At 50.7% G+C, this 16,172-nt stretch overlaps 1 protein-coding gene across 1 annotated transcript in view; it reads right to left on the minus strand.

The window, feature by feature from the left end:
* The window catches only part of RAD54L2 (RAD54 like 2), a 51,849-nt gene that overhangs the window by 14,320 nt on the left and 21,357 nt on the right, over positions 1-16,172 (minus strand). The window contains exons 3-8 of the mRNA XM_088459070.1: positions 7,426-7,597; positions 7,102-7,253; positions 6,836-6,961; positions 3,982-4,217; positions 3,708-3,890; positions 167-300 (exon numbers count right to left, since the gene is read on the minus strand). Coding sequence (XP_088315196.1) covers positions 167-300; positions 3,708-3,890; positions 3,982-4,217; positions 6,836-6,961; positions 7,102-7,253; positions 7,426-7,597 — 1,003 coding nt within the window. The remainder of the gene's footprint in view (positions 1-166; positions 301-3,707; positions 3,891-3,981; positions 4,218-6,835; positions 6,962-7,101; positions 7,254-7,425; positions 7,598-16,172) is intronic.

The following is a 16,172-nucleotide window of genomic DNA, read 5'->3' on the forward strand; positions in this document are numbered from 1 at the left end:
ACAAAGACTGTAAGATAGAACCGGACCATCATTTCCACACATTGATGAAATGCTATTGGAAAAACGCATAATTTTCCCTTATTTTATTAAACTGTAGCAGAAAAAGAATGGTGGCCACAATAATCCCCAGCTCTATGGCTGCAGTGGTCATTGACTTTACACCTACTTGTGCTCATCATTCATAGTGTGGACCTTGAACGACCTCGGCTGGAGCAGCTCATGGTTGTGGTCGGCGGGCAATGTTTCTGGCGCAGGGAGCCACATGTTGAATTCGGCCAGCCAGTTCTGTAGAGTGTTCACCTGCAATAGAGGGATAACCAAAGTGAGACGTCACCCGGGAGAGGACCAGTGGCCGGACATTGCCATTAAAGGAGAAGTACCTGCCTAGATATGCCCGCACACATCAGTGGGAAGTTAGGGCTTCCTCCCACGGTTACCTCTACAAAGGAAACCCCACATTTCAGTTCTTCAAGTGCCAACAGCAGGAGGCCCATACGGCATTGATGGTGGTTTCTGTACATCTCCTAATCCACTGCATTACCCATGATCCCTATACCGATCCCTCCTAGCCCTATCCAGCGCTGTAGTGTGCGCAATATTCCTGTTTCACCCCTCCCTTGTGCTTTATTAGTGTATACAACAATGATCAAATATTTCACAGGAACAGAACTAAGAATAGGATGTAGCAGCACTGACAGGAGGCAACACTGTGCCGCACCTCTTTTACATTTTACAATGAAGTTTTGTATACAGTCATTTGTTTTTTATTGTGGGGGGGGGGGTCTGTTTTAAGAAAAATAATTTAACTGCAGCTTAAACATACTGATTAAAGGGAGGGAATGTAGCCGTATTCCCCAGCCTGTGTCATAGGATTCCTTAAAAAGAGGCAAATGAAGTATTCATCTGTAGTTATTTGCCTGTAACTAAATTGTAGGGGAAACTGCAACTTGATTGAGAAATAAAATAGACTCCACCTTCCAGTTTTACAGTGTTCTGGTAAACTAAGTATTTTAAATTTAATTGATTTTATTATATACAGCCATGGAGCTGACCTCCAAGAGCAACTTCTCCCAACCATCCTGGTTTGGTGATGAACAATGCCTTTTCCAGAGAGAGAGGATGAGGACAGAGGGATGATAACTGAGTGGCTCGGGGAACAAAACATCGAAATTTTGGCTCCATGGCCAGGAAACTCCCCAGACCTTAACCCCATTGAGAACTTGTGGTTAATCCTCAAGAGACGGGTGGACAAACAAAACCCCACAAATTCTGACAAACTCCAAGCACTGATTAGGTAAGAATGGGCGGCCATCAGTCAGTATATGGCCCAGAAGTTGAGTGACAGCATGCCAGGGCGAATTGCAGAGGTCCTGATAAAGAAGGGTCAGCACTGCAAATATTTACTCTCTGCATAAACTTAATGTAATGGTCAATAAAAGCCATTGACACTTATGTAATGCTGTAATGTTACTTCAGTATACCATAGTAACATCTGACACTTATGTAATGCTGTAATGTTACTTCAGTATACCATAGTAACATCTGACACTTATGTAATGCTGTAATGTTACTTCAGTATACCATAGTAACATCTGACACTTATGTAATGCTGTAATGTTACTTCAGTATACCATAGTAACATCTGACACTTATGTAATGCTGTAATGTTACCTCAGTATACCATAGTAACATCTGACACTTATGTAATGCTACCTCAGTATACCATAGTAACATCTGACACTTATGTAATGCTCTAATATTACCTCAGTATACCATAGTAACATCTGACACTTATGTAATGTTACCTCAGTATACCATAGTAACATCTGACACTTATGTAATGCTACCTCAGTATACCATAGTAACATCTGACACTTATGTAATGCTGTAATGTTACCTCAGTATACCATAGTAACATCTGACACTTATGAAATGCTCTAATATTACCTCAGTATACCATAGTAACATCTGACACTTATGAAATGCTGTAATATTACCTCAGTATACCATAGTAACATCTGACACTTATGTAATGCTACCCTCAGTAACATCTGACACTTATGTAATGCTGTAATGTTACCTCAGTATACCATAGTAACATCTGACACTTATGTAATGCTGTAATGTTACCTCAGTATACCATAGTAACATCTGACACTTATGTAATGCTGTAATGTTACCTCAGTATACCATAGTCACATCTGACACTTATGTAATGCTGTAATGGTACCTCAGTATACCATAGTAATATCTGACACTTATGTCATGCTGTAATGTTACCTCAGTATACCATAGTAACATCTGACACTTATGCAATGCTGTAATGTTACTTCAGTATACCATAGTAATATCTGACACTTATGTCATGCTGTAATGTTACCTCAGTATACCATAGTAACATCTGACACTTATGTAATGCTGTAATGTTACCTCAGTATACCATAGTAACATCTGACACTTATGCAATGCTGTAATGTTACTTCAGTATACCATAGTAACATCTGACAAAAAGGTCTAACAACACTGAAGCAGCAAACTTTGTGAAAACCAATAGTTGTGTCATTCTCATAACTTTTGGCCATGGCTGTAAAGCACTTTCTGGCTGACTGCTAGGAGGAACAGGATGGTAGTAATGTAACTGGGATGCAGTACATACTCATCACCTGAAGATGGTGCTCTATGCAAACGATTTGCAGTGAATCTCTTTAAGGTTTATATCATACACAGGTTTAATGCTGTACATCCACTAGGCGACCCGGGACAGACAGTACGATTACGATTTCGTAATCGTACCGTCGTTCGCATCCCCTGCAGTGCCTACGCTGAACGATTAGTCGTTCAGTGTAGGCAACCTCCGTCATCCCTGGACATGGTCAATCTGACGTTATCGGCAGATTGATCGGCATGTTCGGGCGATGATTGATGTCGGAGACGACCAGCGGGAGCGCGCATCGCTGGTAGTTTCCAACACTTTAGTGCCCGATTCATGCACGACTGAACGATAACGATGTCGTTATCGTTCAGTCGTTCATTAATATCTGCTAGTGGATGTGCGCCTTAAGGTTCAGATCACACCTACGGTACAACAATCTGTCACCTACATTTCCAGAAATAGTTCAGTATATTTAGGAAGCCGATGTCTCTCGTTAGTTTGTTATTCTTTGTTTGCTGCAAACAGATCATTGATTACTGCTCTCTCACAGTGGCTGCAGGAACCTCAAAGTTGCACGGCAACAATGATAATTACTAACCTTATTATTAGGCTTTATTTGGATGAGACTATAGGAATATATTATGCAGCACTTTACAGTATATACTGAATCATTTACACTAGATCCCAGTGGAGCTTGCACTCTAAATTCTCTGCCACACATGCAACAGAACCCCAGCTGGACTGTGGGATGAAACAGTCATAAACGGGGGAGAACATACAAACTCCAAACAAATAGGACCCCAGTCAGAATCTAATCCATGAACTCAACACTGTGAGGCAGCAATGCTAGCCACTGTGCTGCGTGCTCAACTGTAAAGGTATTTTAGATGAAGCGGATAAGGCCATTACATTTTGGACCCTTTTCTTTTAAGAACTCGTGGGTCCAGTCATAAACCATCTACATTAGTTCAAGCGAGCAGAGAATGAATAGAAACAGACAAAGGACTAACATAGGGCATTGACCAGCGCAGATATCAGTACATCAAGCTCTCACCGGTACAATCGCGAGCACAGTCTTGGCCGGTGTGTGCCGGAAGAGAACGTCCAAGAACGAAATGACCTGCAGAGTCTTCCCCAGACCCATACTGTGTGCCAAGATACAGCCAAATCCGCTGCTGCTGGAAAACCTCTCCAGAGACTCCACAAGGTTATCGTACAGAAAGCGAATGCCCCCGATCTGAGAACGAGGAGAGTAGGGCGTTAGAATATTAGTAGCAAGCCGAAGCAGAGGAACGCATCATAGCCAGGTAAGGCCTGAGGAGACACACCTGGTGCGGTTTGACAGCTAGCGTCAGTTGTGGAGCCAAGAATATGTCCTTCTCATTGGGTGGGTGGTTAATATTGACGAGGACCTGGCCGACAGCATCAGGTTGGTTCAAAGCATCATTGACGTGAGAGCCGCTGTTCTCATTGCAGATATCATCATCATCAGCCTCATTGGTGGAATCTCCGCTGTCCTCCACCTGCAGAGATTCCTCATCCCCTGAGCTCAGCTCAATTATTTCTGTAACATGGGAGGGAGGGAGGTGACAGGGGAGAAGGGATGGATGGAGAATTAGGAAAAGAGGAGAAGAAGGAGTTAGGGAAGGTAAGGAAGAAGGAAATGATAGATTGAAAGGAATCAAGGAGTGTATGAGGGATGATAAGGGGTGGACGGGGGTAAGACATATGAAGAAGAAAGGGATGGATGATATACAAGAGGGAGGAGAAATGAAGAATTAAGGAAGAATGGAGGATAAGGGAGGGGCAGGGGAAATAGAGGGAGTATTACAGAAAAGGAAAGGAGAAGAGGATGGATGGTAGTGGGGACAAGTGTTGAAGAAGAAAGGACAGAGGTATGATAAAGGGGATGAAGAGATGAGGGAGAGAGGATGAGGACAGAGGGATGATAAAGGGGAGGGAGAGAGGATGAGGGCAGAGGGATGATAAAGGGAAGGGACAGAGGATGAGGACAGAGGGATGATAAAGGGAAGGGAGAGAGGATGAGGGCAGAGGGATGATAAAGGGGAGGGAGAGAGGATGAGGGCAGAGGGATGATAAAGGGGAGGGAGAGAGGATAAAGGGGAGGGAGAGAGGATGAGGGCAGAGGGATGATAAAGGGGAGGGAGAGAGGATAAAGGGGAGGGAGAGAGGATGAGGGCAGAGGGATGATAAAAGGGAGGGAGAGAGGATGAGGACAGAGGGATGATAAAGGGGAGGGAGAGAGGATGAGGGCAGAGGGATGATAAAGGGAAGGGACAGAGGGATGATAAAGGGAAGGGAGAGAGGATGAGGACAGAGGGATGATAAAGGGGAGGGAGAGAGGATGAGGGCAGAGGGATGATAAAGGGGAGGGAGAGAGGATGAGGACAGAGGGATGATTACAGGGAGGGAGAGAGGATGAGGACAGAGGGATGATTACAGGGAGGGAGAGAGGATGAGGACAGAGGGATGATTACAGGGAGGGAGAGAGGATGAGGACAGAGGGATGATTACAGGGAGGGAGAGAGGATGAGGACAGAGGGATGATAAAGGGGAGGGAGAGAGGATAAATGGGAGGGAGAGAGGATAAAGGGGAGGGAGAGAGGATGAGGACAGAGGGATGATAAAGGGGAGGGAGAGAGGATGAGGACAGAGGGATGATAAAGGGGAGGGAGAGAGGATAAATGGGAGGGAGAGAGGATAAAGGGGAGGGAGAGAGGATGAGGACAGAGGGATGATAAAGGGGAGGGAGAGAGGATGAGGACAGAGGGATGATAAAGGGGAGGGAGAGAGGATGAGGACAGAGGGATTATTACAGGGAGGGAGAGAGGATGAGGACAGAGGGATGATAAAGGGGAGGGAGAGAGGATAAAGGGGAGGGAGAGAGGATAAAGGGGAGGGAGAGAGGATAAAGGGGAGGGAGAGAGGATAAAGGGGAGGGAGAGAGGATAAAGGGGAGGGAGAGAGGATAAAGGGGAGGGAGAGGGGATAAAGGGGAGGGAGAGGGGATAAAGGGGAGGGAAAGGGGATAAAGGGGAGGGAAAGGGGATAAAGGGGAGGGAAAGGGGAGGGAGAGGAGGGAAAGGGGAGGGAGAGGAGGGAAAGGGGAGGGAGAGGAGATAAAGGGGGGTGGGGAGATAAAGGGGGGTGGGGAGATAAAGGGGGGTGGGGAGATAAAGGGGGGTGGGGAGATAAAGGGGGGAGAGGAGATAAAGGGGGGTGGGGAGAGGAGATAAAGGGGGGTGGGGAGAGGAGATAAAGGGGGGTGGGGAGAGGAGATAAAGGGGGGTGGGGAGAGGAGATAAAGGGGGGTGGGGAGAGGAGATAAAGGGGGGTGGGGAGAGGAGATAAAGGGGGGTGGGGAGAGGAGATAAAGGGGGGTGGGGAGAGGAGATAAAGGGGGGTGGGGAGAGGAGATAAAGGGGGGTGGGGAGAGGAGATAAAGGGGGGTGGGGAGAGGAGATAAAGGGGGGTGGGGAGAGGAGATAAAGGGGGGTGGGGAGAGGAGATAAAGGGGGGTGGGGAGAGGAGATAAAGGGGGGTGGGGAGAGGAGATAAAGGGGGGTGGGGAGAGGAGATAAAGGGGGGTGGGGAGAGGAGATAAAGGGGGGTGGGGAGAGGAGATAAAGGGGGGTGGGGAGAGGAGATAAAGGGGGGTGGGGAGAGGAGATAAAGGGGGGTGGGGAGAGGAGATAAAGGGGGGTGGGGAGAGGAGATAAAGGGGGGTGGGGAGAGGAGATAAAGGGGGGTGGGGAGAGGAGATAAAGGGGGGTGGGGAGAGGAGATAAAGGGGGGTGGGGAGAGGAGATAAAGGGGGGTGGGGAGAGGAGATAAGGGGGGGTGGGGAGAGGAGATAAAGGGGGGTGGGGAGAGGAGATAAAGGGGGGTGGGGAGAGGAGATAAAGGGGGGTGGGGAGAGGAGATAAAGGGGGGTGGGGAGAGGAGATAAAGGGGGGGGAGAGGAGATAAAGGGGGGGAGAGGAGATAAAGGGGGGGGGGGAAGAGGAGATAAAGGGGGGGGGGAGAGGAGATAAAGGGGGGGGGAGAGGAGATAAAGGGGAGGGAGAGGCAGGGTACAGGATGAGGGCAGAGTAAATGATGATTAATATAAATGTATTCTGCATTGCACCATGGCACATCACACACCTATCTGACTCTCACCATCTTTCATGCACAGGACGGCCCTCTGTGTGTCATCCTCACTCTCCCCGCTGCTACTATCCAGACAGATAATCTCCTGATCTCCCACCAGCTGCGACACATCTGCCGACCTCAACTCAATTTCTTCTGCAGAACAAATAAAACATTAGTAAACAGTTTATTCTCTGTAATATATTACAGGACCCGACATTCTCTCTCTTCCATAGTCATCACTTCACACCCTCTCCGACCACTAATATCAGGCATTAGCCACCAGACCACTGTACCATGGAGGAAGTCTAGGGGTACAGCAGGCAAAGTGGGGATAATAGGCAACGGATAGTCCTTCCTCTGCTGCTCCAGACGTTTGCGCCTCTCCAGCTCCTCCTGCTGGGCCGTCTTGGTCACAGCCTCTAACTGATCCTCGCGGAGAAGCTTCCTGCAACACAAGAACAGAAGCTGAAATGAGGGGAACAAGGACAAAAACTTTCTATAAATGGCTATGTTGCTAGTGAAATGGGCATTCGCCGTACCAGAGGTTGAAAAACTGTGCCTCTCCGTCTGCTGGCTAACTACAAGTTCCAGCAAGGTTTGTCCCCCCGGACTCTCACCTGATGTTCCTCCTCATGTTTGCCGGTTTCTGCAGCCACGTCTTCTTGGCCTCCTCGCTCGGTGTTGTCCTCCCCTCCTGTCCACTCTGTTCTGAGGTAGTTGAATGTTTCCTTTCCCCGTCTCCGCTGCGCTCAGCGCCATCTTCACCCAGTGCGGCACTCTGAGACTTTTCTGAAAGGCAGAGAAGACCCTGAGACCCTCACACATAAGACGCAACACAAGAATGACAAGCAGGACATATGTACGATGTCATGTACAGATACCAATATCAAAGTACAACAAGCTCGGATTGGAGGAGAACATACTTAGAGTTCACATACAATTCCCGTGTGCTGATCCCTGTACCACAAAACTGGTTACATGTAGATGGTAGAGTATAACTAAAGGCAAACAAGGCCAGATCCTATGGAGGTGCCTGACGCGCCATTCGCTGATACGGAACCGGAGACGCTATGTTACCTGGTGTCTACAACCAGACACAATTCTGTGCAATCATATCTGCCCAGGAACAGGGATCCGCGTCACTGATTAAGGTCAAGAAGAGGTAAAATCATGTTCTGAGAAATGTCGCTTTCGGGGAAGCCCACAATGTGCTAGTTTTTAGATAATAAAATAACACATGCTTCACGGTGCCCTGGGCGAAACCGCAGACACTATACCGCCCTACAGGAGCTACAGCCCATTAGCAGAGCCCAGGGGCCACGCCCCACTCTATGCCTCATTAGCTCCCTGGGCACTACGGCAGACGCTACCCTGCAACAGGTGTGGTGAGAAAGAGCACCTGGTGACAAGGACCTTGCCCCCGCTGTTAGAAATTATGCCCTCAGCTTCCTGTCCCTTTCCGAGTTTGTCTGGCACAAGTGGGAAGTACATTGTGTATTATAATAAATATTCCAATCATGCCATAACAGATGACGCTAATCTGCTCGGGTTGGGTACAGGATGCCAGCGCTCGGGATCCCGGCGGTCAGAATCCAGACACCGTCATCTCGACAGAGTTAGGATACCGACACCTGTCCATAAGCATCCTAACCCGTCCTCCCCGCTGCCTAAACCTAACCCTCCCCCCCGCAGCCTAAACCTAACCCGTCCTCCCCGCTGCCTAAACCTAACCCGTCCTCCCCGCTGCCTAAACCTAACCCGTCCTCCCCGCTGCCTAAACCTAACCCGTCCTCCCCGCTGCCTAAACCTAACCCTCCCCCCAGCAGCCTAAACCTAACCTGTCCTCCCCGCTGCCTAAACCTAACCCTCCCCCCCCCGCAGCCTAAACCTAACTCTCCACTCCCCGCAGCCTAAACCTAACCCTCCACTCCCCGCAGCCTAAACCTAACCCTCCCCCCCGCAGCCTAAACCTAACCCTCCCCCCCACAGCCTAAACCTAACCCGTCCTCCCCGCAGCCTAAACCTAACCCGTCCTCCCCGCAGCCTAAACCTAAGCCGTCCTCCCAGCTGCCTAAACCTAACCCTCCCCCCCCCCTGCAGCCTAAACCTAACCTGTCCTCCCTGCAGCCTGAACCTAACCCCCCCCCCTGCAGCCTGAACCTAACCCCCCCCCTGCAGCCTGAACCTACCCTCAATACTAACCCCACTACTTACCATCAGGATGCCTGCGGTCGGGATGCTGGTGCCGGGTTTCTGACTGGTGTTGGAATTCCGGCACCAGAATTCTGGCATCCCAACAGCCGGGATTTAAACTACACCCCATCTGCTAAGCAATACGTTATGGCAATTTGCCCCCACTGGGACGCAACATGTGCAAGTTATAAACATCTCACACCTAGGCGGTAACAGAGTGGCGCACACAGCGGCAGTTACGTCCATTGTGAATGTGACACACGCTGACCCTTATACCTCAGTCTCCGCCACCTCTGTACCCTCATCCACGTCGGGGGCTACCCTGGGCGGTGCTGCGCTGCTCAGCTAAATATTTGTATTATCTTATGCCAGCAGGTTTATCTGCCAATGGTTACATAAAGGCAGCGTCATTATATAACGCCCAGAAAAGTCCTCATAGTAAATCTGCCTTAAAACATCATACTGCAAGTGCCACATAGACCTAACACAGGGCACCCTGTAACTAAGTGCCACATAGCCCTAACACAGGGCGCCCTGTAACTAAGTGCCACATAGCCCTAACACAGGGAGCCCTGTAACTAAGTGCCACATAGACCTAACACAGGGCGCCCTGTAAGTAAGTGCCACAAAGACCTAACACAGAGCGCCCTGTAACTAAGTGCCACATAGCCCTAACACAGGGCCCCTGTAACTAAGTGCCACATAGCCCTAACACAGGGCGCTCTGTAACTAAGTGCCACATAGACCTAACACAGGGCGCTCTGTAACTAAGTGCCACATAGACCTAACACAGGGCGCTCTGTAACTAAGTGCCACATAGCCCTAACACAGGGCGCCCTGTAACTAAGTGCCACATAGCCCTAACACAGGGCGCCCTGTAACTAAGTGCCACATAGACCTAACACAGGGCACCCTGTAACTAAGTGCCACATAGACCTAACACAGGGCACCCTGTAACTAAGTGCCACATAGCCCTAACACAGGGCGCCCTGTAACTATGTGCCACATAGCCCTAACACAGGGAGCCCTGTAACTAAGTGCCACATAGACCTAACACAGGGCGCCCTGTAAGTAAGTGCCACATAGACCTAACACAGAGCGCCCTGTAACTAAGTGCCACATAGCCCTAACACAGGGCCCCTGTAACTAAGTGCCACATAGCCCTAACACAGGGCGCTCTGTAACTAAGTGCCACATAGACCTAACACAGGGCACCCTGTAACTAAGTGCCACATAGCCCTAACACAGGGCGCCCTGTAACTATGTGCCACATAGCCCTAACACAGGGCGCCCTGTAACTAAGTGCCACATAGACCTAACACAGGGCACCCTGTAACTAAGTGCCCAGACCAGGGGATGGGAGAACATACAGATTACTGGGACAAAGAGGGAGACCCTACTGAGGGATAGGACATGAATGACTTGTGCCTTTCCAGCTGCTGGGTAACTAGAAGTTCCAGCATGCCCTGGAGAATCCAGTCCATCTACATATTGTATTATTGATGCCTATAGAGAGGTGGGCAACCTCTCATTACGAGCTGCACACCCACTGCAAGCAATTCCCCTCCAGTGCGCATCCAATTAAACACTTGAACCATCTACACGAAACATCAGCTGGAAAGTCGCTACCTCTAATTAATAGCAGAGAGTCAGTTATTGCCTTATATAGAATGTAATTGTATATTATGGATACAATGGGGGTAAGGGTCCCTCTAGGGTCTCCCATATCGTGCTGATCCTCACGGGCTGAAAACCAAACCCATTCTGTGCAGTAACTTGTATACAAAGTCAGATTTCTGCCATCATCCTAATAAATCGCAATGTTATTTATCTTCCCCTGTGTCTGCCAGCCACTAATGTGGTGGAGAGACATCCTGCCCCCATATCGACCTCTGATAAACTTTGAAAAAAGTTTATTCCACAGACAAAACCTGGAGACAGGACAGACGTATTCCGATACCTGCAGGCTGCGCAGATTCGTCCTGTAGACGCATGGCCACTGGGAGGCGCTACCTTCTCTGCTATGGGGTGGAATGCAGGTGGTAACAGGATGGGACGCTCAGCGACACAGGGACAGCCTGCTCCTGGCCTCAGCGATCACTGATATAGGCAGCTGTTACATAAGTATCACACATACTGCCTGGAGGGGGGGACCGAGGGGGGATTACAAGGGACAACACAGTCCATTCAGCACACAGTGTACCAGACACAGGCAAGCCTCTGACAGCACCCGAAGGAGCCCCGTCCCAGTCACACCCACTGCTCTTACCTAACAGCTAACCCACTTCACCGTGACAGCACGCGTGTAATTAGCATGTAAATATTCCACCACGCCAGGAACCCAGACAAATGGCACTAATAACTGATACATAACCCATGTAACATGCTATATATCCACACTTACAGTATCATTACTCCACGATCTGCTCCTGCTAATTACAGAGGACTTTATTCCCCTCTAACCACCAAGTTCTGTAAGACAGCGCTCCTCCCTACTATTTGGTGTATTGAATATAAATAGCGAATATTAGCATCATAATAACAAGAGATATGGTAAGAACTTACCTTTGTTATCTCTGTTTCTACGAAGTCCATAGGGTCCACAGGGTTGACCTTGGGGTTATAGCTGGAACAGGATCCATGGGCACCACACAGTTAAGCTTTTAGCTCCCAGGATGCACCTGGGTCCTCCTCTATACCCCGCCCCCGAGCCACAGGCACCCCAGTTGGTAAGCAGCCTAGGCCGGAGGAGAATATGGAACAGAGAGAAGGAAGACTGGAACACACAAGAAACCATACTCACAGCAATAGGAGACGGAAAACCGGTGACCAGCCACACAGCCCATTTGAAGCCAGGTGCGTCAGGGCGGGCGCCCTGTGGACCCTATGGACTTCGTAGAAACAGAGATAACAAAGGTAAGTTCTTACCATATCTCTTGTTTTCTACTTCAGGGTCCATAGGGGGTCCACAGGGTTGACCTTGGGGATGTCCCAAAGCAGTACAACTAAGGGCGGGGACGCTCCTGTGCTGAAAGGAGTACCCGGCGCCCAAAGGATGCATCCTGAGAGGCAAAGGTGTCAAACGCATAGAACCTCAAAAACGTTTGAATTGAAGACCAAGTGGCCGCCCTACACAGCTGAACAGCAGAAGCGCCACGTCTAGCAGCCCAAGAGGGACCCACAGAACGAGTGGAATGAGCCTTAACAGAGGCTGGCACAGGTAAGCCCTCCTGTGCATAAGCCTCACAAATAACGGAACGAAGCCAACGGGCTAACGTTTGTTTGTTGGCAGGCCAACCCCTCTTGTGAAAACCAAAGAGGATAAACAAGGAATCAGACTTCCTAACCGAAGCCGTCCGGTCTACATAAATTCTAAGCGCCCGGACCACATCTAAGGAAGTCTCACCAGCTGAAAGATCAGGGGACTGAAAAGCTGGCACAACAAGTTCCTGATTAATATGGAACTTCGAGACCACTTTGGGCAAAAACTCAGGACGAGTGCGGAGCACCGCTCTGTCCTGGTGAAAAATTAGGAAAGGAGGGCGACAGGAAAGCGCCCCCAATTCAGACACCCTCCTGGCCGAAGCAATTGCCAGGAGAAAAACCGTCTTAAATGTCAGCCACTTGAGCTCCACCGCCTCAAGAGGCTCAAACGGAGGACCCTGCAGGACCCGTAGCACCACCGCCAAGTCCCAAGGAGCCACCGGAGGCACAAAGGGAGGCTGGATCCTGATAACACCTTGGAAAAAGGTGTGAACGTCTGGTAGTATTGCAATCCGCCGTTGAAACCACACGGACAAGGCGGACACATGAACCTTCAGAGATGCAAGGCGTAAGCCGAGATCCAATCCTGACTGAAGAAATTCCAAGATCCTAGAAACTCGGAACACCTGAGGATCATAAAGTCTGGACTCACACCACTGAAAGTAAGTGTGCCACACTCTGTGATAAATCCGTGCTGAAGCAGGCTTGCGTGCCCTGAGCATCGTACCAATAACCGAACTGGAGAAGCCCCGAGACCTCAAGACGGCTGTCTCAAGAGCCACGCCGTCAAAGACAGCCGACCCAGATCCGGGTAAAGGCAGGGCCCCTGAGACAACAGGTCCCGACGTTGAGGAAGAAGGTACGGAACGTCGATGGAGAGGCTCCTCAGATCGGAGTACCAAGGACGTCTGGGCCAGGCCGGAGCTACCAGCACGAGCATGCCGCCGTCCTGCTTGAATTTCCGCAGAACCCGAGGAAGCAGGGATATCGGAGGAAACAGATACGCCAGGTGAAACGTCCATGTCAGCGACAGCGCGTCCACCAGACTTGCACCTGCGTCTCTTGTCCTTGACCCGTAAACGGGCAACTTGTGATTGTGACGGGAGGCCATCAAGTCCAGCTCCGGCAGTCCCCACCTGTCCACGAGTAGCTGAAACACCTCTGGGTGAAGCGACCATTCCCCGGGATGCACGTCGTGACGGCTGAGGAAGTCCGCCTCCCAATTGAGGACTCCGGGGATGAAGACCGCCGAGATCACTGGAATGTGACCCTCCGCCCAAGACAGGATACGAGACACCTCCGACATCGCTGCCTGACTGCGAGTTCCGCCTTGGTGATTGATATACGCCACCGTGGTGGCGTTGTCGGACTGCACCTGTACCGTCCTTCCGTGAAGAGCGGGGCCGGACGACTGCAGGGCCTTGTATACTGCCCGCAGTTCCAGGATGTTGATGGGGAGAAGTGCTTCTTCCGCTGACCAACGACCCTGAAGCGACAAAGAGCCGGTCACTGCCCCCCAACCCCGGAGACTGGCATCCGTCGTGAGCAGGACCCAGTCCGGGACCCAAAATGGGCGCCCCTCGACCAGATGAGCTGTCTGAAGCCACCAAGCCAAAGATAGCCGAACGTCCGGAGACAACACCAGCACCTGAGAGCGGATCCGGTGAGGTAACCCGTTCCATTCTGATAGAATCAGCCCCTGCAGGGGCCGGGAATGGAACTGGGCAAATTCCACCATGTCGAATGTCGACACCATGGACCCCAGAACTCTCATAGCCGAATGGACCGACAGGCGGCAACGGCTCAGGCAACTGCGTATCCGCAGCTGTAGTGAGGCGACCTTCTCCGGAGTCAGGAAGATCCTTTGCTGACGCGAATCCAGCAGGGCTCCCAAATGAACCATCCGCTGTGATGGAATCAGGGAGGACTTTTTCCAATTTATCAACCACCCGTGTGCTTGCAGGCAAGCGATCGTCAGGTGGAGATGTTGAAGCAGTACCTCCGGGGAGCTCGCCAGCAACAGGAGGTCGTCCAGGTACGGCAGCAGCCGTACATTCTGGTTCCGAAGATGTGCGGCCATGACCGCCATAATCTTCGTGAACACCCTCGGTGCCGTGGAGAGACCAAAGGGTAGCGCCCGGAACTGATAGTGGTGTTGAAGGATAGCGAACCTCAGATACCGCTGGTGTGAAGATGCTATCGGAACATGGAGGTAGGCGTCCTGGATGTCCAGGGACACCATGTAATCCCCCGGTTCCATCGCCAGAATGATGGAACGTAACGTTTCCATCCTGAACTTGGGAACTCTGAGGAATTTGTTCAGAGACTTCAAGTTGAGGATAGGGCGATGAGAACCATTGGGTTTCTGCACCAGAAACAGAGACGAATAATACCCCGTCCCTCGTTGTGATAGAGGAACGGGAACAATGACCCCTGCTTTCAGCAAGGACTCTATAGCCTCCTGAACCTGTAACGCCTTGGTCTTGTCCTGAGAAGGACTTGTGCAGAAAAACTGGTGGGGTGGTCTGTGCCGAAAAGACAGGGCGTACCCCTGGGAGACCACTTCTCGAACCCAGGCATCCGTGGTGGTATTGTGCCAGCACTGGGCAAATAGAAGAAGTCGGCCTCCCACTCTGAGGTCCCCCAGAGGGAGGCCCGTCCCATCAGGCCGCAGGTTTATCTTCCTGCTTGGAAGAAGGGCGCCGAGCACTCCAGGCTTGCTTCTTGGGTTTAGAGGCCGTCTTACTCGCAGACTGTCTCGGGAAGGACTGACCTTTCGCCTTACCCTGAACCCGAAAGGAACGAAAAGCCGAACTCCGAACCTTAGCAGGCAGTGCCGCCGAAGGGAGGAAGGCCGACTTGGATTTAGCCAGGGTGTCCACTATTTTGTCCAAGTCCGGACCAAATAGTAATTCCCCATTGAAAGGTAAGGCCTCCAGACCTTTCTTTGAATCAGAGTCCGCTCTCCAGGACCGCAACCATAAGGATCGGCGGGCAGACACCGCTGCAGCCGATACCCGCGAGGTCAGCAGACTAGCATCTAAAGAAGCTTCTCCAATGTAAGAAGCGGCGTCCCTCATTTGTCCCAACAACGCCCGCTGGACATCCGGAGCGTCGTCCGGGAAGGTATCTTCCAATGCATTGGCCCACCCCTCAATGGCCTTGGCCACCCAGGAAATGGCCATGGACGGTCGGGCCACCGCCCCGGAGAGGGAGTAAATAGACTTTAAGCAAGTCTCAACTTTCCTGTCCGTGGGATCCTTCAGCGAGGATATCGACGGTAATGGTAAGGTGGCGCCCCGAGTTAAACGGGTGACATGGGAATCCACCGCCGGTGGAGTTTCCCATTTTTTACAATGTGCCTCAGGGAAGGGGTAATTAGAAGCCAACCGCTTCTGAGGAAGGAATCTCTTACTGGGCGCCTGCCAAGCTACCGCCATATGATCCGTCAACTGATCAGACAGGGGAAACACCGCAGAAGCCACCTTAGTTTTTTTGAAACTAGGAAACTTCGACCTAGGAACCGGTGCCTCATCCTCTATAAGAAGAATAGCTCGCACCGCCCTAACTAGTGCTCGCACATTAATGGACGACTTGGTATCCATTTCCTGGACCGAGGCGTCCGAGTCAGTGTCATCAGGGACCTCCCCATCATCTGAGGAACCCTCTGAGTCCGATACCTGAGCAGCCCGTGCCATGAGTGGGCGTTTAGAAATCCTAGAAGGCATGTCAGTCTGCAACATTGATTGAAAAGCCGAGGAAGCGGCCGACAAATTTTGCACGGAGTTGGAGAGCACATCCACCCATGGTGGAGGCGTCGCCATAGGGGCCTGAAAAGGTACCACAGGCTGCTGCGGCACAGGGGAAGCCTGTATATACATAGGCAACCCCCCAAAGGGACCAACTG

This window comes from Taudactylus pleione, unplaced genomic scaffold, assembly GCF_031769625.1.
Source record: "Taudactylus pleione unplaced genomic scaffold, aTauple2 ptg000893l, whole genome shotgun sequence".
Classification (NCBI taxonomy): Eukaryota; Metazoa; Chordata; class Amphibia; order Anura; family Myobatrachidae; genus Taudactylus; species Taudactylus pleione.